Here is a 19,258-nt window from a genome sequence, read left to right as displayed (position 1 = left end):
GCTGGTGAGACCCCATCACCCCCTTGTTTAGTTCCCCAGCAGGTGGCAAAAAGTGGGGGTATCTCCTGCCAGCTGGTCTAACTCCTACACAACGGGAATACTGCTGACAAATATTGCTCAAACATTCTCAGAGCAGGCCAGGCACAGTGGGAGGCTGTAGTCCCAGGACTCTGGGAGGCTGACGCAGGAAGATCCCTTGGGCTCAGGAGTTCGAGACCAGCCTGAACAAAAGTGAGACCCTGTCTCTACTAAAAGTTAACAAAACCATCTGGGTGTGGTGGGCACCTGTAGCCATAGCTACTCGGGGGGCTGAGGCAGGAGGATCACTTGAGCCCAAGAGTTTGAGGTTGCTGTGAGCTATGACATCACAGCACTCTACCCATGGCACAAAATGAGACTTGGTCTCAAAAAACAACAACAATAATAACAAATTCTCAGAGCAGTCACAGTAACAAGTACATTTATTATAAAAATAAATGAATATAAAATAGTGTGTTTTAACTTATGGATACATGATAAATGCTAGTGGAAAGCAACAGTTTCCATTTCAATTCAGAATCTGTGGCAGATGTGTGTGTCCCCATTCAAATTTCAATGCAGACACGTTGCTCTGCCATGGCTGGGGCTCCCTGTGGGTGTGCAACTGCAGTGGATATTCCACAAACCTCCTGATCCAAGGCAAGGAGGGGATACTTTACGCTAAAGAAGAAGATGAGGTTTCTACCCTGGATACCGCACATGTGACTCCATGTGTGGCAGCTGCGCCTTTCTCACAAGCTGCAGCACCCCAGGTGCAGGCTGAGGTGGGGCCAACAGCAGATGATCATTCTGGCTTCAGCATGACAAAGACATGAGTCTGTTGCATCACCCCCATGGTGCTCCTGACCGGGTCTCTGCCTCCACCCCTAGCCCTGCTGGCAGCTTTCTCTGACCCACCTGTTCAAGGGGCTTTGATCTCAGGAGAGCTCAGCCCACTGCGTCTGGGCTGTCTCTGGGGTGGCTGCCTGGGTTGCAGCTACTGGAAGCATTCGGCTATGTGCCTGAGAAGTTCCTCACCCTGCTCATCACAGAAGCTCTGCAGGCAGTGAGGGCACTGCAGGTCCCCCTGGCCTCTCTGCACTGCGCTGGGGTGTCTGCCCTCTGCAGAGGCTTCTAGCTGCTGGGACCCAGGCCCAGGCCTCCAGCCACTGGGCACCACACGCTCCAGTGCATCAGCTTCCAAGTACTTGGCAGCTTTGTTCCCAGTTTGCATCCGGCCGGGGTCTGGCTCTTGGGAGTCCTGGAGAAAAGGCAAAGGTCTATTCACATGGGCTGTGCTGAAGGCCAACAGCAAGTGCCACTTAAACCCCTCAGGTCCCTCCCTGCCGTATGCCAGAACCCAGACCAGCAAACCACAGTAGATCACACACTCACACACTCAGCAGGACAGGCCTCAGCACAGGGCTGACCTGACCTACTGGCCCAGAAGACCTAAGAAGACAGCTCTGGAAGCCACTTTCCTCCAGTGCCACAGGTGGGGATGGCAGAGCTCAGGGTGGCACTCCCAGGCAAACTGAGTCCCAATCCCACTGTGCACCTTGTCTGTGGTGCAGGGTGCTGAGGGCTCTAGGACCCAGTAGCAGCAGGGGGTGTCCCTGGCTGGGCCTCCCAAGTCACCTGGCACAGCCTGGCACACACCCACTCTGAAGCGCTGTGCCCTGCAGTGCCTGTCATCCTTGTTTGGGACCTTTCATTCTAGTAGGCCTTGATGCTCCCACTTTGAATCTAAATTTGTATTTTCCTCAGCAAGATGACCTGTGCCTTCAGGACCACATCCTCAGGTGTGCCACACGGACTGCAGGACAGCTCAGCAGGCCAGAGGCTGCCGGTGAAGGGATGCAGAGGCCACAGAGCACACAGTCCCCAATAGGAATTTTGCCCTTGGCACTAGATGGGAATTCCTAGGAGAATCTAGACTTAAGGGTCTGGAACCAGTTCCTGAGGCCCCATCCTCACAACTGCACCATCAGCAACAGCAGCCCTTCAGTCCAGATCATACGTCCCCTCCCCTTCATGGAAGCCAGAAAACCACAGGCAGAACCCAGTCTCAGGAAAACCCACACATTGTCATGTTGGAAGACATCCCCATTCTGCCCAAGGCTACCTGCTGTCCCAGGACCTTAGGAGAACGGAGAGTTGGGGGATAGGGAGCCCACTCCATCGTGTGATGCCAAGAAGGCTATGGGGCCTGTGCGGGGACTTGGGGCAGGTCCTGCTGTGGCTGGTGAAGTCATCCAGAGCTTCCTGGTCAGCCTGTGGACTTGGGGGGACGGAGGCCCCACCATGATCCCTTTCTTCATCCATGAGTAGAAACAATTACCCAACCCCGTGCTGTGGACTTAAGTCCCACGGTGTGGAAGAGAAGGCATCCACCAGGATCCCCCTGCTCCCCTCCAGGGAAGGGAGGGACGTGCACGGTCACACAGGGAGGAACCTCACTGGTTCTGACTCACCCAAGGATTCCCTTGAGGCACCACCCTGGTGGGGACAGCACTGAGCCAGGGGGCTGCCAGCCTACCAGGCCCAGCTCCACGTGTCAGTCTGAGCTGAGGGATCTTACTAGACACCCAGAGCCATCACATCTACGTGACAGAGAACCAGGGTTCCTGCTTCACCACAGGGATGGGACATGTGTGAAACACCCCTCAGGGCGTCTAAGGCCCAGGATACACTGTCAGGTTGCATGAAGGTGACAAACAGGCAGGACAGGCCCTGAGGACAGCCACCTGTGCACCCAGGCTGCCACGGCAGCCTCTCCACGCTGAACACAGCACGACGGGGAGCTTCTCCACAACCAAGCACTGGGTGCTGGGCAAGGCGGCTCTGCCAAACTGGGAAAGGCCCATCAGCTCTTCCTCCCAGATCAGGGCTCCGTCTGATCAGACAGACACAGAAGGGCTTAAAATTCATGAAAAATAAAGACACTAACCCTAAGCAAGAAAGAGAAATGCCCTTACCTGGTGCAGCAGACAGATGACCTTTTCCTCCAGCTCTTGAATCCTACTTTGAGCCCGCTCCCGATCTGCCCTCTCTGACAGGAAGTCATCCTTGTAAGCAAGAATCTAAAGAGAGACATATTTCTGCTCAAGGAAGGAGAAAGTTCCCATGGGACTTCTGCCATCTGCCCATGACCACTGCCCACCCTGAGCCTGCAGCCCAGCTTATCCCAAGACCACAGCCATTGCCGGGCAGACATCTAGTCAGTGCTGCCCAGACCCCAAGGGGCAGACACCTGCTGCTCCAGCATCTGCACCCGCTCCAGAGCAGCATCCCGGGCCGTCCGCACAGCCGCCAGCTCCCGCCTCACTTCCGTACAGGCGTTTATTTTCTCCTCCAGATGTCTGTTGAGCCGGAAGATCTCCTTCCTCATCAGCTCAGGCTCTTGGGGGGCCTGCAGCTCCCGCAGCTGCGCGTGGATCCCCCTCACATACTCGTCCCTGCTGGCGTCGTAACGCTGCCACTTGGCATTGAGGTCTTCCACCTGGGGGTGGTAGAAATCTGCTCATCACTAGCCACTCCCTGAGTGAGGGCTCCTCTCCACTGGAAGCTGCCTCCCATAGTTCCGTGCAGAGGGGACACTAAGCCCCCAGAGGATCCCAAGACATCATAGCTTAGTGTCATGTTCCTGCCTTAAAAACCAGACTTCTGGCTCAGCGCCTGTAGCATAATGGTTACAGCGCCAGCCACATACACTGAGGCTAGTGGGTTCAAACCCAGCCTGGGACTGTTAAACAACAATGACAACCGCAACAACAACAAAAAATAGCTGGGTGTTGTGGCAAGCACCTGTAGTCCTCGCTACTTGAGAGGCTGAGGCAAAAGAATCACTTAAACCCAAGAGTTTGAGGTTGTTGCTGTGAGCTGTGATGCCACAGCACTCTACCAACGGTGACAAAATGAGATTCTGTCTCAAAAAAAAAAAAACCAGACTTCTGATAGTAATTCTTATACTTTCTTTATTGACTTGTGAATCAATTTTATGGGGATAAAGGAAGGACAGGACACGTCCTATCACCACCTTAGGCAAGAAGGTAAGATCCCTGGGGACTGTGGGTATCAAGCCAAAGTGGCCACAGGGCAGGGTATCGTGGCTCACACCTGTGATCCCAGCACTCTGGGAGGCCGAGGCGGGAGTTCAAGACCAGCCTGAGCCAGAGCAAGAGCCCATCTCTAAGAAAAAACAAAAAAATAGCCGGGTGTTGTGGTGGGCACCTGTAGTCCCAGATACTTGGGAGGCTGAGGCAAAAGAATCGCTGGAACCCAAAAGTTTGAGGTTGCTGAGAGCTGTGACGCCATGGCATTCTACAAAGGATGACAAAGTCAGACTCTGTCTCAAAAAAAAAAAAAAAAGAGGGCGGCGCCTGTGGCTCAAGGAGTAGGGTGCCGGTCCCATATGCCGGAGGTGGCGGGTTCAAACCCAGCCCCGGCCAAAAAAAAAAAAAAAAAACACACAAAAAAAAGAAAGAAAATACAAAGTGGCCACAGGGTGGAAGCAACTCACGTGAAGCACCTTCTGTTTCAACAGGCGATTTTCCTCCCGTAACTCCTCAATAACATTCTGGACAGAGGTGTCCCTGCCTGTATGCTCTGGCTGCATAAGGGAGGGACAGGGAGAAGACATCGTGTCACTACATGTACGAGGGAGAAAGCGGACCTGGAGGCTGAGGCCTCAGCTGATCACCACATCCCACAAGGCAGCAGGGTTCATTTGACAGAGAAGCAAAGACAGAAAGGACTTGCTGATTCCAGCTGTCCTCTGAGGGAACTCATTGAGGGGGAGGAACTATGCTATCCCTGCCAGGCCCACCCCCAACTGGCGACAGGCTACAGCCTGAGCAGAGGGCCTCCACACCACATCATCCTGTTCACTGTTATTCCATCCTACCTGCCAGCTTTAGCTGTTTCTTTTAAATATTTGGGATTTAGGCCGGTCATGGTGGCTCATAGCTGTGATCCTAGCACTCTGGGAGGCCAAGGAGGATTGCTTGAGCTCAGGAGTTGGAGACCAGCCTGAGCTAGAGCGAGACCCCATCTCTACTAAAAATAGAAAAAATGAGCCCGACATGTTGGGCACCTGTATTCCCAGTTACTCAGGAGGCTGAGGCAAGAGGATGGCTTGAGACCAAGTGTTTGAGGTTGCTGTGAGCTATGACGCCACGGCACTTCACTCAGGGAAACAGAGTGAGACTATCTCAAAAAAAATAAAGTCTAGACAGATTAGCATACCAGATACAGTAAAATCTTCTCATCATCACAGGGAGTAAGGAGGGCAGCAAGTGTAATCCAGTTGTACCCCGGGAGGGCAGCAAGCGCAATCCAGTTGTACCCCAGAGAAGCCCCAGGTGGGCCTCCTGTGTGCCCAGCTTACCACTTTCAGAGTCTGTGACACTGTCTTGTCTACAGTCAGGTCCAGTGTAGGCTTTCTAGATGTGGTGATCTAACCTGAGTCCCATGCAGGGTCGGGAGACTCAGTTGTGGAAGACACCACCCAAACTAAACCCTAACAACAGATGGCAACTTAACTGGAAAGTCTCATGAAATGCCCATTTGTACCTCAGAAATTCCATGCATTGAACAGTGGAGGGGACTGTTTATCAGGGACATTATTTCTGAGATTCCCCTAAAAGGACAAAGGAAGTACATGTCTTAATCCAGCCTACACCGGGAAGCCCCGGGTGACTCAGCCAAGTGTAGGGCTGAGAAGTAACATGTATTTAGAGATTGTGATGAGGTGCCAGTCCTATTCCCCCAACCCTACCCACTGCACCCCACCCCACCCCCTGCCGATCAGCCCCATACCCACCTCAGGCTGACCACTGTTTGTGGCTCCTTTCAAATCCCCAGAGGGAAATGATTCATAATTGGACAAGAACACCCCACCTCCTTCCAAATGACAAATTTTCTTTTGGTTTCTGAAATACAGTTGTGTTCTTCTAAGGTTCCCTTTTTGCAGGACCCACCCAACTGAGGTAAGTGGTTCTCAGATCAAGTTCTGCCCAACAGGTCTTTGCTAAAGCTGCTCACAGGGACTGGATGTCCCGCCTGCCCCAGAACTCCTCAAAGCAGGTGTTTCTGCCTCAATCTTGTTGCTGCCCCAGAGAACTGCCCAGAAGGGACAGAGTGAGAGGCCCTGTGCCCAGCACTGCAGGCAAGATGCAGCCTATGGCTGGCCCACACATTACCTGGGCAAGGTGTGTACCATGTGTTTCTGTTTCCCTGTCTGTTTCACATAGATGGGACCCCCCACCCCTGGTCACAGCGCCTGGAGCAGCAGCCTCAGCCCCTTTGCTCCCCTGCTCCTCTGCCTAGGGGACCCCTGGTTTTCTAGTGTGCCCACAACCTCTACAGCCTTAAGTGCTTCCTGATGCTGAAACCCTCACAGTCCCTCTCTCCCCCACCAGACCAGATCCTACACACAACCCAGGTCCAGCCTGTCCAGGAAGCCCACTAAGCCCTTCCTAGGCCCCCACTGTCACCTGCCTCCCCCCCACCCCCATGGCCCTTGCTTTGATGACAAGGCAGCTGCAGCCCTGAAAACAGCCAGGTCCCGTAGGCTGTGGCAGGCTGTGCTGTTGTCAAGAACAGAGCCAGCTCTGGAGATGGCAGTCTGGATTTTCACAAGGCCACACCAGTGCCAGCTCTGGCCCACTCAAACCCATGGAGCCTGCAGGAGGCTGGCACTCATAGGTGCTCTGAGGGGTCCAGCCTGGACCCTACATGCTGCCCCTTCCAGTAGTAAGTACTTCTGACTATGCCTCAGTTTCCTCATCTACCCCCCCCCACACACACACACACACAGGCAACAGCACTTCCTCAGGGCAGCTCTTCCTGCCCATCCCCAGCTTGAGATGAGACCACAGTGCCACCTCCCTAGCTGAGTACAGGTCAACTACAGGCCTGGTGCTGGGGCTGGTGAGGCAAGCAGTCCCACCTCCCTGCCACATCTCGCATATCCCATCACTCTAAAAGAAGCCCCTGGATGTGCAAGCTTTGCCCATCAGCTGACTCTCACCACTGAGGGAACAAGTGGGCTCTGGGACACCCCCGACCTCTGTGACTGCTAAGGGATCCTGGGGGTCTGTAGGCAATGCTTCCTGCCATACCGGGGTCTTTGTCACCTTGGGTTACACTGTGACCCACCTTGTCAGGACTTTTCTCCCCAACATCCCCTGGTGTATGCTGTCGTTCATCCAGACACTTGGCCAGATGCTGGCACATGTGTGCAGTGGCAGCCAGTGTCCTCCGCAGCTGGTGGGTCTCCTTGGCCAAGGAGCGGCACAGAACATCACTGGCGGCCCGGGCCCGCCCCTCCTCGGCCACGCTCCTCCTCAGCAAGACAAGCTCCTTTTCTCGCTCGTGTTGTGGCTGGCTCAAAAGCTGCTGGACCTCCTTCTCTTTTTCTTCTATTCGCTTAGTAAGTCTCTCAATTTCCTAAGTGGAAAATTTAAAGACACCGTTGATGTGACTGGCAGAAGCAAGGCCAGAACCAAGTGTTGGTAGAGCAAAAGCAGATCCACTGGGGAGGCCCCGTTACCAGACAACGCAGAGCTCATGGGGAAAGCAGGCCTGCAGCCTACAGCCAACAAAGTTCTCTCCTGAAATTTCATTTAAAATTCCATTTTGGGCTTGGTGCCCACAGCTCAGTGGTTAGGGCGCCAGCCACATACTCCAAGGCTGACAGGTTCAAACCCGGCCTGGGGCCTGCTACAACTACAACAACAACAACAAAAAAAATAGCCAGGCGTTGTGGCAGGTGTCTGTCATCCCATCTACTTGGGAGGCTGAGGCAAGAGAATCGCTTAAGCCCAAGAGTTGGAGGTTGCCGTGCCACCATGGCAATCTACCGAGGGTGACATAGTGAGACTCTGTCTCAAAAAAACAATTGCATTTTCACACACAAGTTTATAATTTTACATTTGCATCATAAAATTATTAAAAGTGGCAATTCCAAACACCCCTTTCCTAGGGAGGGTAGAAATTCCCCTGTAGAGGGTAGCCCCCCAAAGAATGCTGCTGTGGAGGAAGGCAGATTAGTAGGGAGGGAAGGTGATGTGAAGAGCAGTGTTGCTGTGTGGTCCCTCTGTGTAAAAATACATCTTGCTGCACACGCTTCTAAAGTTCTGGAGAGGGAAGCACCGAGAAGGGTGTAGAGAAGGGGGAAGAATTTTTTTATTTTATTTACTTCTGTATGTTTTTTTTTTATTTTTTAATTTTTTTGTATGTTTTCTTTTTTTAACAGTGCATATGTTGTTTTTATGATTTTAAAAAAAGCTAGTTAAGCGAATATTAATTCACACACCCTGACCCTAGTACCTGGGAATGGGAACTTATTTAGAAATAGGGTCTCTGCAGACATAACCGTTAATGTGAATTAGGATGGAACTGATGTCCTCATAAGAAGAGAGAAATTTGACGGATACAAAAAAGACAGAGCAGAGTGACATAACTAACATACTCAACCCCAGTTACAATTTTTCATTGTATTTATTTATTTATTTATTTATTTAGAGACACAGCCTCAAGCTATTGCCCTGGGTAGAGTGCCATGCTGTCACAGCTCACAGCAACCTCCAACTCCTGGGCTTAAGCGATTCTCTTGCCTCAGCCTCCCAAGTAGCTGGGACTACAGGCGCCCGCCACAATGCCCAGCTATTTTTTGGTTGTAGTTGTCATTGTTTGGCAGGCCCGGGCCGGATTCAAACCCACCAGCTCTTGTGTATGTGGCTGGCGCCTTAGCCGCTTGAGCTACAAGCACCGACCCCTCAGTTACAATTTTTTAGTATCTGACCTTAAACTTGCGCTTTTCCATTTTCAAAGAACCTTCCAACAGAACATGAGGGAGGTGAAGCAGGCCCAACATCCCATCCCAGAGATGGAGAGACAGTTTCAGAAAAGTCAGGGACGAGCCTGAGTGTCCCCGAGGAGGAAGTGGCAGAAGGATCCAGCCTCTGCTCACTCACCAGCTGCACAACGGGAGGAACAGACACCAGGAACCTAGAACCCCCCAACCACAACATTGCCAAGGGAATCCTGAATCATTGTTCTCTTTACTAGCTTTTTTAAATCATAAAAACAACATGTACACTGTTAAAAATCAAACATACAGAAGTAAATAAAATTAAAAAATTCTTCCCCGTTCCCCACACTCTTATTTTTAGGCAAAGGGACCACACAGGGACTACACTTTCTCCACATCTTTTTCCCTCCCTACTAATCTGCCTTCCTCCACAGCAGCATGGAGAAAGCTGCCTCATTCCTTGTCACTCTGACCTGGAACACCAAGACAGATTCCAGATTTATGTAACATGCTTTCAAATAACAAACACTCATCTGTTTCCTTGTACTTGTGCACAAATGTATCAAAGGGGAAAATGCCCAGAAGTAGCATGGCTAGTATTGTTTTAAGACTAAAGAAATAACCAGTAGAATTCAGGAACACAGCCAGACACCAGGCCTCATCTCATCTCCTGACACGTCTCCACTCAAACTCTGTGATACCCACGATAGCCTGGCGTGTGCATGAATAAGCCTGGCGTGTGCATCACTCTAACCAAGTGACTCTTGGACATTCTGGAACTCTCTGAGAACTTTTTTTCTTTCTCTTATTTTCTCTCTCTTTTTTTTTTTTTGTCGTAGAGACAGAGTCTCACTTTATGGCCCTCGGTAGAGTGCCGTGGCCTCACACAGCTCACAGCAACCTCCAACTCCTGGGCTTAAGCGATTCTCTTGCCTCAGCCTCCTGAGTAGCTGGGACTACAGGCGCCCGCCACAACGCCCGGCTATTTTTTGGTTGCAGTTTGGCCGGAGCCGGGTTTGAACCCGCCACCCTCAGTATATGGAGCCGGCGCCTTACCGACTGAGCCACAGGCGCCGCCCTATTTTCTCTTTTTTTTAAGAGATGAAGTCTCTAAGGCTGGGCACAGTGGCTTAACCCTGTGATCCTAGTACTCTGGGAGGCTGAGGCAGGTGGATTGCTTGAGCTCAGGAGTTTGAGACCAGCTTGAGCAAGAGCTCAAGAGACCCTGTCTCTAAAAAAATAGTCAGGCGTGGTGGCAGGTACCTGTAGTGCCAGCTACTCAGGAGGCTGAGGCAAGTGGATCATTTGAGCCTAAGAGTTTGAGGTTGCAGTAGCTATAATGCCAAGGCACTCTACCAAGGGCAACAAAAGTGAGACTCTGTCTCAAAAAAAAGAGAGAGATGAAGTCTCACTCTGTGGCCCAGGCTGGAGTGCCCTGGCCCTATTACAGTTCAGTTTACCACGGCCTCAAATTCCTGGGCTTAAGTGATACTCCTACCTCAGCCTCCCAAGTAGCTGAGACTACAGACATGAGCCACCACACCCAGCTAATTTTAAAAAATGTTTGTAGATATGAGGTCTCCCTATGTTTCCCAGGCTGGTCTTGAACTCTTGGCTTCAAGTGACCCTCCTACCTCAGCCTCCCTAAGTGCTGGGATTACAAGTGTGAGCCATTGTGCCTGACCAATTCAGGGCACTTTTAAGAGTCCTTTCCTTCCCACTTTCCTTGGACTTCATTCTAGAGGCAAAGAGAAAGAAAGAAAAGAAGAAAATCTCTAGTTATGATGATCAGATGAAGAAAAATCAGGACTGGCAACAGGTGTACAAATGAAAGCCAGAACACCTCACTGGGGACGAGCCTGCAAACTAGGGCTTCCGCATCACTCAGCACCTGCATCACACCCCCGCCTCAGCTGCGTGCCCTTCTGACTTTGCAGACATCAGGAACCTCAAGAGTGTGGTGTGCCATTTGTGGGCCAGGTGAGATCCATTCTTAGGAGGCCATTACTTTCATCTATCTGCTCGTGACCCTCAGGACTTACCCCTGAGCAGAGACCAGGCCTTTCTGTACTGAAGGAGGAAAAGAGAGATCGCTCTAAACCAGGGGTCCTCAAACTGCGGCCCGCGGGCCACATGAAGCGGTGTGAATTGTATTTGTTCCCGTTTTGTTTTTTACTTCAAAATAAGGTATGTGCAGTGTGCATAGGAATCTGTTCATAGTTTGTTTTTTTTTTTTAAAGTATAGTCTGGCCCTCCAACGGTCTGAGAGACAGTGAATTGGCCCCCTGTTTAAAAAGTTTGAGGACGCCTGCTCTAAACAGTCAGTCAGCAGCACCTCCTCTTGGCAAACGTCCTTACAGGACCAGGACGATGCTCCAGGACTGGGAGGCAGGAGAGGCCTGGAGGCCTGGTTCTTGCTGCAGGCCAAGCACAGTTCATTCACTCGGGGCCATCACCCATGACCATCTCTACACCGCTGCAGGCTGCCAGCTGATGTCAGACCACTTTGCCAGACACTGCCACGTGTGAGGACACACGCAGGGCAGCAAAACTCTCATCCCAGTGATATCCAGCTGTGGGTACGACGAGCAAGAAAAAGAACGCTAGACCCAGAAGTGGCTCCAGTTCTCACTGCTGCTTCCAAGCTACTGAACCTGAACTACAAACAGGCTAGTTTACTGGCCTTGAGTTTATTTCTTTTAAAACTGACCAATTTTGAAGGCCATTTTGAAGCATCCAGGCGAAGTGATTTGGCACCAGCTGTTCTGGGGCTTTGCCCTCCTGTTCCTACTTTGCACAGTTCACAGCAGCCACCCTTGATTTCCCCTCTGAAGTGCTATAGACCCCTCGCCAGGCAGGGCCATGGCCCACCCCTCCCCTGGCTTTGTTTTCCTTCAGCCAACACCATAGCTTTTCACTGGTGGCAGATGGGAAGTGCCCTCAAACAGTGACCATTCTTTGCCACACTCTCCTAAGCTAGATATAGTTACTCTCAACAGTGTAGGGAGGCTGGCACAGTGGCGCACATCTGTAATCTTAGCACTCTAGGAGGCTGAGGCAAGGGGATTCTTAAGGACAGGAGTTAAAGATGAGCCTAAGCAAGAATAAGACCCCATCTCTACAAAAAATAGAAAAATTAGCCAGGTGTGGAGGGCGCACCTATGGCTCCAGCTACCCAGGAAGCTAAGTCTAGGAGTCTGAGGTGGCAGTGAGCTATCATGATGCCACTGCATTCTAACCTGGGCAACAGAGTCAGACCCTTTCTCACAAAAAAAAAAAAAAAAAAAGAAAAGAAAGAAAAGTGTATATGGAGCCAACACAGATTGTGAAGAGAGGTCTACACTCAGAACTTTTTTTTTTTTTGCGGTTTTTGGCCAGGGTTGGGTTTGAACCCGCCACCTCTGACATATGGGGCCGGCGCCCTGCCTTTGAGCCACAGGCACCACCCTACACTCAGAACTTTTATTAAATTTTAAAATTATTCAACTCAGGGCAGCACCTGTGGCCCAGTGGATAGGGTGCCGGCCCCATATACCAAGGGTGGCAGGTTCAAACCTGGCCCCAGCCAAACTGCAACAAAAAATAGCTGGGCATTGTGGCAGGCGCCTGTAGTCCCAGCTACTTGGGAGGCTGAGGCAAGAGAATCGCCTAAGCCCAGGAGTTAGAGGTTGCTGTGAGCTGTGACGCCACAGTACTCTACCGAGGGCGATAAAGTGTGACTTTGTCTCAAAAAAAAAAAAAAAAAAAAAATTATTTAACTCAAGGCTCAGCGCCTGTAGCTCAGTGGCTAGGGCACCGGGGCTGGCATGTTTGAACCCGGCCCAGGCCTGCCAAACAACAATGACAACTACAACAAATAAAACAGCCAGGGCTCAGCTCCCGTAGCACACTGGTTACAGCGTCAGCCACATATACCGAGGCTGGCAGGTTCGAACCTGGTCCCGGCCAGCTAAACAACGACAACAGTGACAAAAAAATAGCAGGGCCTGGGCGGTGCCCATAGCTCAGTGAGTAGGATACCAGCCACATACACAGAGGCTGGCAGGTTCAAACCCGGCCCGGGCCTGTCAAAACAACAATGACAACTGCAACAACAACAAAAAATAGGTGGATGTTGTGGCGGTGCCACAGTAGTCCCAGCTACTCAGGAGGCTGAGGCAAGAGAATCGCTTAAGTCCAAGAGTTTGAGGTTGCTGTGAGCTGTGACACCACAGCACTCTACTGAGGGCGACATAATGAGACGGTCACAAAAATAAATAAAGGCTCAGCCGGGCGCAGTGGCTCACGCCTGTAATCCCAGCACTGTGGGAGGCTGAGGAGGGAGAATCGCTTGAACTCAAGAGTTCGTGACTTGCCTGAGCGACAGTGAGACCTCAACTCATGAAAAAAATGGAAAACCCAGCCAGGCGCTGCGGCGAGCACCTGTAATCCTAGAGGCTTCCGGAGGCTGAGGCAGCGGGGTTCCCGCAGCCCGAGTCTGAGGTTGTGGTGAGCTACCACGCCACTGCACTCTGCTCAGGGGAATAGGGTGGGACCCTGTCTCAACAAAAAAAATAATAAAAAATAAAGGCTCAGTGCCCATAGCACATACACCAAGGCCGGCGGTTTTGAACCCAGCCTGGTCCAGCTAAACAAGAATGACAACTGGGGCAGCGCCTGTGGCTCAGTGAGTAGGGCGCCGGCCCCATATACCGAGGGTGGTGGGTTCAAACCCGGCCCCGGCCAAACTGCAACCAAAAAAAAAAAAAAAAATAGCCGGGCGTTGTGGCGGGCGCCTGTAGTCCCAGCTGCTCGGGAGGCTGAGGCAAGAGAATTGCTTAAGCCCAGGAGTTGGAGGTTGTTGTGAGCTGTGTGAGGCCACGGCACTCTACCAAGGGCCATAAAGTGAGACTCTGACTCTACAAAAAAAAAAAAAAGAATGACAACTGCAGTAACAAATAGCCAGATGTTGTGGTGGGCTCCTGTAGTCCCAGCTACTTGGGAGGCTGAGGCAAGATAATCGCTTAAGCCCAAGAGTCTGAGGTTCCTATGAGCTGTGACGTCACAGCACTCTACTGGGGGCAACACAGTGAGACTCTGTCTCAATAAATAAATAAAATTATTCAACTCAAAAGCTATGATTTTCAGCAGTAGAACAGAGAAATGTCTCCATCCTTGGTCTCTATCTGATACTAAAGTTTATTCAGGGCAAGCATATATCTACACATAAAACAAAGATGTCAATTTATATGCAAATACATATAACATGAATATAGACAGGAATTCTATAAGCAGCATCAGTGAAGGCCAGTCTCCCACGGAATTGTAAGTTCAACAAATGTCTAAGTTCCTACGACAGCCACCGCTGCTCTGGCAGGAACAGCTAATGCTTTCTGAGCCCTCACCCTGTACCAACTATGTGATCATCACATGCCCTATGGAAGTGACCATCATTTCTATTTTTTCCACTCTACAGATTGGTAAACTGAGGCTAAAGGGGCCAAAGCAGCTGCTGGAACAATGGAGTGAGAGGCAGTGGCACACAATGCCCTGGCCGCAATATTTCCATGACGGTAGCTCCCTCAAGCCCTCTTCAGGGCTAGAGAACTTCCAGCAAAACCTGATTTCTAAGCCTCCAGTGCCAGTCAAAAGGAGACAGTAAGAGCACAGACAGAAGTGGTGTGCCCACAAACTCCAGGAGTGTCCCCAAGAGTATAGCCCCCTCTTGCCTCCACACTCCAGTCCTTGGCACTGCATCTAGGAATAAGCCTGGGCCATCCAAAGGCAGATCAGGACCCAGGCTGTCTTCTCAATCAGGTCTCAAGACAGATACAGAAAACACACAAATTGCTGTAGGCGGGGGATGGGTAATTCTGAAGGATTTGCTAGTCTTTGTGTTTGGTCTCAAAATCAGCTTTCAGCTGGGCTTGGCATCATGAGCCCTTAGTCCCACCTGAGATGGGAAGATCTCTTGAACCCAGAAGTCCGAAGCTGGCCTAGACAATACAGTGAAACCCTGTCTCTATTTATTTATTTATTGTTTTTATTTTCTATTTTTTTTTTTTAAATCAGCTTTCGGCCAAGCGTGGTGGCTCACACCTGTAATCCTAGCACTCTGGGAGGCCAAGGCGCTCGGACTGCCTGAGCTCAGGAGTTTGAGACTAGCCAGAGCAAGACCTCATCGCTTAAAAAAAAAAAAAAAAAAGCCAGGCAGGCGCCCATAGGCCCAGCTACTGGGGAGGCTGAGCCAAAAGAATCACTTAAGCCCAAGAGATTGAGGTTGCTGTGAGCTGCGACACCACAGCACTCTACTGAGGACGACAAAGTGAGACTCTGTCTCAAAAAAGAAAGAAAGAAAGCGAGGTATGTGCTTGAGTGGGCAGCTTTGTATGACAGGCACGACACAGCTCTGCTCTCAACAAAGCCTAGTAGCTGCGACTACAGGCTCCTGCCATGCAGTCCACTATGGGAACCCACGTCATGGTTCCATGCTCCAAACATAAAGTGTTAATGAGTTTTGTGGATCAGACTTAAAAATAAGGAGTTACATACAGCCTGTCATCCTTCACCTCCTGATGAGTTTGCTAGGACTTCTGTAACAAGGTACCACAAACCAGGTGTCTTAGCAGAAACTTACTCTCACACAGTTCTAGAAGCCAAGTGTTGCAGGGCCGTTCCCTCCAGGGCCCTAGGAGAGAACCCTTCCTTGTTTCTTTCAGTTCCTGGTGGTTACCAGCATTCCTTGGCTTGTAGACACATTGCTGCAATTTCTGCCTCTGTCTTCTTTTTTTATTATTGAGACAGAGTCTCGCTTTATCATCTTCGGTAGAGTCCCGTGGCATCATAACTCCCAGCAACCTCACACTCTTGGGCTCAAGCGATTCCTCAGCCTCCCTAGTAGCTGGGACTACAGGCTCCTATCACAACACCCAGCTATTTTTCTTTTGTTTAGCAGGCCCGAGCCAGGTTCAAACCCACCAGCCCAAGAGCATGTGGCCAGCGCCCTAACCACTGAGCTACAGGTGCCCAGCATCTGTCTCTGTCTTCACATGACTTTCTCCTCCTTGTGTCTTCACAGGGACTTTTTTTTTTTTTTTAAGTGATTTCTAGTAGGGGACACTTTCCTTTTCTGTGTCCAGTCTTTCTTTTTTTTTTTTTTTCCACAGGGACATTTTATACATCATTCATTTGATTAAGAGATACCCTAAATCAATATGACCTGATTTTAATTTACTACACCTGCAAAGATCCTGTTTCCAAATAAGGTTGCAGATGGACCTGAATGTGGGGAGACACAGTCGAATTCTCTTTCTCTCTCCTTCCCAGGCAGGCCCCATGGGGTACCTATGTGGAGGGTGTGGCCCAGTTCATGGCTGTCCCTGTACCAGGAGCTGATGGAACTGTGAGAGAATAGGAGGACAGGAATTCTAAGACAGGCCAGTATGCTGAGCCCTAGATTGCACGCGTGAAGCAAATTAAGATGTGCCTGTGCCTTTGGGAAGTGGGGACGAAACAGCAAGATCCTTCCTCACCCTGGAAGAACTTGGTAGAGAAGCAAGGCAAACAGCAGGATGAAAACTACTAAGGCCATTGTAAAGGGTGTGTCAAAACAGGGAAAGGAAAATTGGAAGGGTGCTGATATGCCAGGACCAGGCAAGGCCTGTGGGGCTAGTCCCCAGGTAGTGAGGTGATGGGGTTGAGCAGTAATGAGCTACACAGTGAAATAGTAACATTATTCTAGAAAGTCTTAATTGGAGAACCTTTGCAGTTATCCAACCAGTCCTTGTATTATAGATGAAGACATGAGGCCCGTTATGGCCACAGTGAGGGCCACAATTTCCATGCTAGATCTGGCTAGCCATCACTCGCTAACCACAACTTGGCCACTGAGGCAGTGGTCAGTTCATCCATCCCTGTGAGCCTTAGCATTCTCTCGGGAGCTCTCAGTCCCTACTGGGCCACGGCCCCTGTTCCTAATGGGCTGATTGACACGGCAATAGAGAGAGCAAGCTGCTGATGGTTCCCCCATCCCACCTCCCTGTGGCTTTAACTCTGCACTGCTACCTCAGTGCACCCACCCTCTAAGTCAGCGGTTCTCAACCTGTGGGTCGTGACCCCTTTGTAACAATGAAAATACATCACGGCATTAGGAAGGTTGAGAACCACTGCTCTAGGTGGTGATAAACCTCTCTGTACTTTCACAGGTTCTGTGATTGACCTCAGATTGAATGTTGGAATGAGCAATAAACAATAATTGCATAAGATACCAGATCATGAAACTGCTCTTTAATTAAAGATCCCTAAACAAAACCTACGTGTCAAACATGAGAGGAGAGTAACACTGGGCCCACAGACTGGTTTTATCTGGAGCCAGAAAGCAGCAGTGATGAACTCCTGGTTAGTCGCCACAGATACCCAGGACACTGGGAACACAGGTGAGCTGAACTCTGACGGCCAGCAGGCTGCAAGTATAATGCTGCTCTGGTTGTGAGGTGCCCACAGCCCCCTACCTTCCCATAGACATTCTGGCAGTGAATTCTAGATGGTCCCTTTGGGTTCCTGCTCTGTACTCATCTGTGGCTCCTGGTGGCAACACTAAAATCTGTTGGCATGGACAAGGTAACCACTAAATTTCCCTCCTACTCTTGACAAGTCATGATGCACCCTGCAGAAAGAGGGAGCGAGCTGGAATGGGGGAGACTGTCGCTGAAGGCTGCTGCAGATACTGACAACATAACATTGAGTAAAACCACACAGACAGCACCAGCTCAGCCAAGCCGAGGGTAAGGGATACCCCCAGGAACACAGATAACACTAGTTAGTCATGCATTGTGAGACAAGATGGCTATTTTACTCGGTATTTTTGTTTTTCAGGTATTCAAAATCACTCTTATAATCAGAAAAGAAGGCATGTTTCTTTTTTCTCTTTTTTGGCTGTGGGAAACAAAAACTTTTACAGGCTTTGCAGGCTGGGTTTCTGCCCTGGGAGACCAGGGACAATAGCCAATGGTCCACATGGAATAGCAGATGCCAGAGTCACCCACTGTTTGAGGCACTTACAGACAGCCGGTATACAAAATACTGTTTAAAAACGGAGGTCATAAGGTCAGTGACAGGACGTCGAGGAGAAAGGATCTCCGTCATCAGACACCGCAGTGCTCGCCCGCAGGAAGGTGAGGCGCTGCCAGTGAGGATTGAAAGGGACCCCAGGACCCCAGCGGAGAACACACAAGCAGGAGCCTGAACACCCCTCAGAGCGCCGAGAACCCGACCAGACCCCGCGCACCCTCCGAGCCCAGCGCCCCGACACCCCCGCACCTGGCGCATCGGGGTCTCGGCGGCGCCGCGGTCCCGCAGCCCCAGCTGCTCCCGGAAGCGCGCCACCTGCTCCAGGAGCGCGTCCACGAGCGACGGCGCCGCGTCCCCCTCGAGCGCCGCCAGGCGGGCACGGAGGCGCGCGATGAGGGCGTCGCGAGCCGCCAGCTGGTCCTGCAGGCGCTGCAGCCGCTGCTCCGCCTCATGGTACAGACCGCAGAGCTCGGCGGCCACGCGCGGGGTCCCCTCCGGTCCGCCAGACCCCGCGTCAGGGTACGACATGACTCCCGAGGAGGCGCGCGTCCGGGGCAGCTTTTGCGCCCCGCCCGGCAACCGCCGGCCTTCCCGGAACCTCTCCCCGCCCCGCCCCTTCCACCTCGCCCCGCTCCGCCCACTCCGGAGCCGGTCCCGCCACGTCCCGCCATGCCCCCGCCCCTCTCCGGGGCTCCCGGGGACACTGAGTCCAGAAAGGTGCCCCATCCACCCGGACCACATGGCCGTGGTCCAGAGCAGGACCCAGACCCCTTTACGCTCCTCTCTTACAGCACACGCAGCAGGGAGTTGGCCCTTCCCCCAACGTCCAGCACAAACTCCATATCCCCTGCAGTGAAGCCCGAGCACCTGGGGTCTTTCAGAGGTCGCCTGCTCAGGATCCGGTGTGGTCTCGTCCCTGTGTGTGAGCACTCGTCACCTCCTCTGGCCCCATGCGCTGGTAGAATCGAACAAGTCTATAAGCAAAGCCAGACCCAGCGAGTGTTTGTGGCTGGACATTGGGCTGAGCAGACCTGGCTCTACCATGGAAAGCTTCTTGTTACCCATCAAAGCCAAGGCTTCCCCTCAGCAGAAAAAAGGTCGAGTAGGTCCCCGTAGGTTGGGTCTGAAGGGTGGAGTGTCCATGACACGCTTGCCCGGCACAGTACCCGCAGCAAGCACGCATTCCCCATGGCTGTGGTTATGAACGGTGCTCGCTGATTGGCAGGGGCAGGGGTGGAAGGCATGAAATAGCACGGGGCCCACCGCTGTTGGAGGGAGGGTGAGTTGTCACTGTGATTGCTGTACATGGAGCCTGGAGTCTTCAGTGCCCGGAGCCTGGTCCCTCAGCTGTAAAACAGGCGTCATGCAACCTTA

The 19,258-nt window shown here is 51.6% G+C and overlaps 1 protein-coding gene across 3 annotated transcripts; it reads right to left on the bottom strand.

The window, feature by feature from the left end:
- Positions 1-441: 441 nt before the first annotated feature.
- On the bottom strand, positions 442-18,474 carry TNIP2 (TNFAIP3 interacting protein 2). Of its 3 annotated transcripts, none has more exons than XM_053577980.1 (6): positions 18,134-18,474; positions 7,180-7,470; positions 4,541-4,630; positions 3,272-3,520; positions 2,997-3,101; positions 442-1,279 (listed from the first exon to the last, which is right to left on the bottom strand). In XM_053577980.1, exons 1-6 carry the CDS (start codon positions 18,410-18,412, stop codon positions 1,016-1,018), a joined length of 1,278 nt encoding a protein of 425 aa, XP_053433955.1. In that variant the 5' UTR covers positions 18,413-18,474; the 3' UTR covers positions 442-1,015. The 3 variants fall into 3 exon arrangements, with proteins under 3 accessions (XP_053433955.1, XP_053433956.1, XP_053433957.1); XM_053577981.1 differs by having other exon boundaries at positions 4,550-4,630; XM_053577982.1 differs by lacking the exon at positions 4,541-4,630.
- Between the last annotated feature and the right edge of the window lie 784 nt (positions 18,475-19,258).

This window comes from Nycticebus coucang, chromosome 23 (genome assembly GCF_027406575.1).
Source record: "Nycticebus coucang isolate mNycCou1 chromosome 23, mNycCou1.pri, whole genome shotgun sequence".
Taxonomy (NCBI): Eukaryota; Metazoa; Chordata; class Mammalia; order Primates; family Lorisidae; genus Nycticebus; species Nycticebus coucang.
Note: the sequence above shows the minus strand (reverse complement) of the source record. Positions and strands in the feature narration are given on the sequence as shown.

Bases quoted from the DNA above. Each gene is read 5' to 3' on its own strand.
- TNIP2 (XM_053577980.1), bottom strand. From the start codon at position 18,412: ATGTCGTACCCTGACGCGGGGTCTGGCGGACCGGAGGGGACCCCGCGC. The intron at 4,631-7,179 runs GTGGGTCACAGT...TCCCTTATGCAG, and splicing joins GGGAGAAAAGTCCTGACAAG to CCAGAGCATACAGGCAGGGA. The intron at 3,102-3,271 runs GTGTCTGCCCCT...GTCTCTCTTTAG, and splicing joins TGCAGATGCTGGAGCAGCAG to ATTCTTGCTTACAAGGATGA.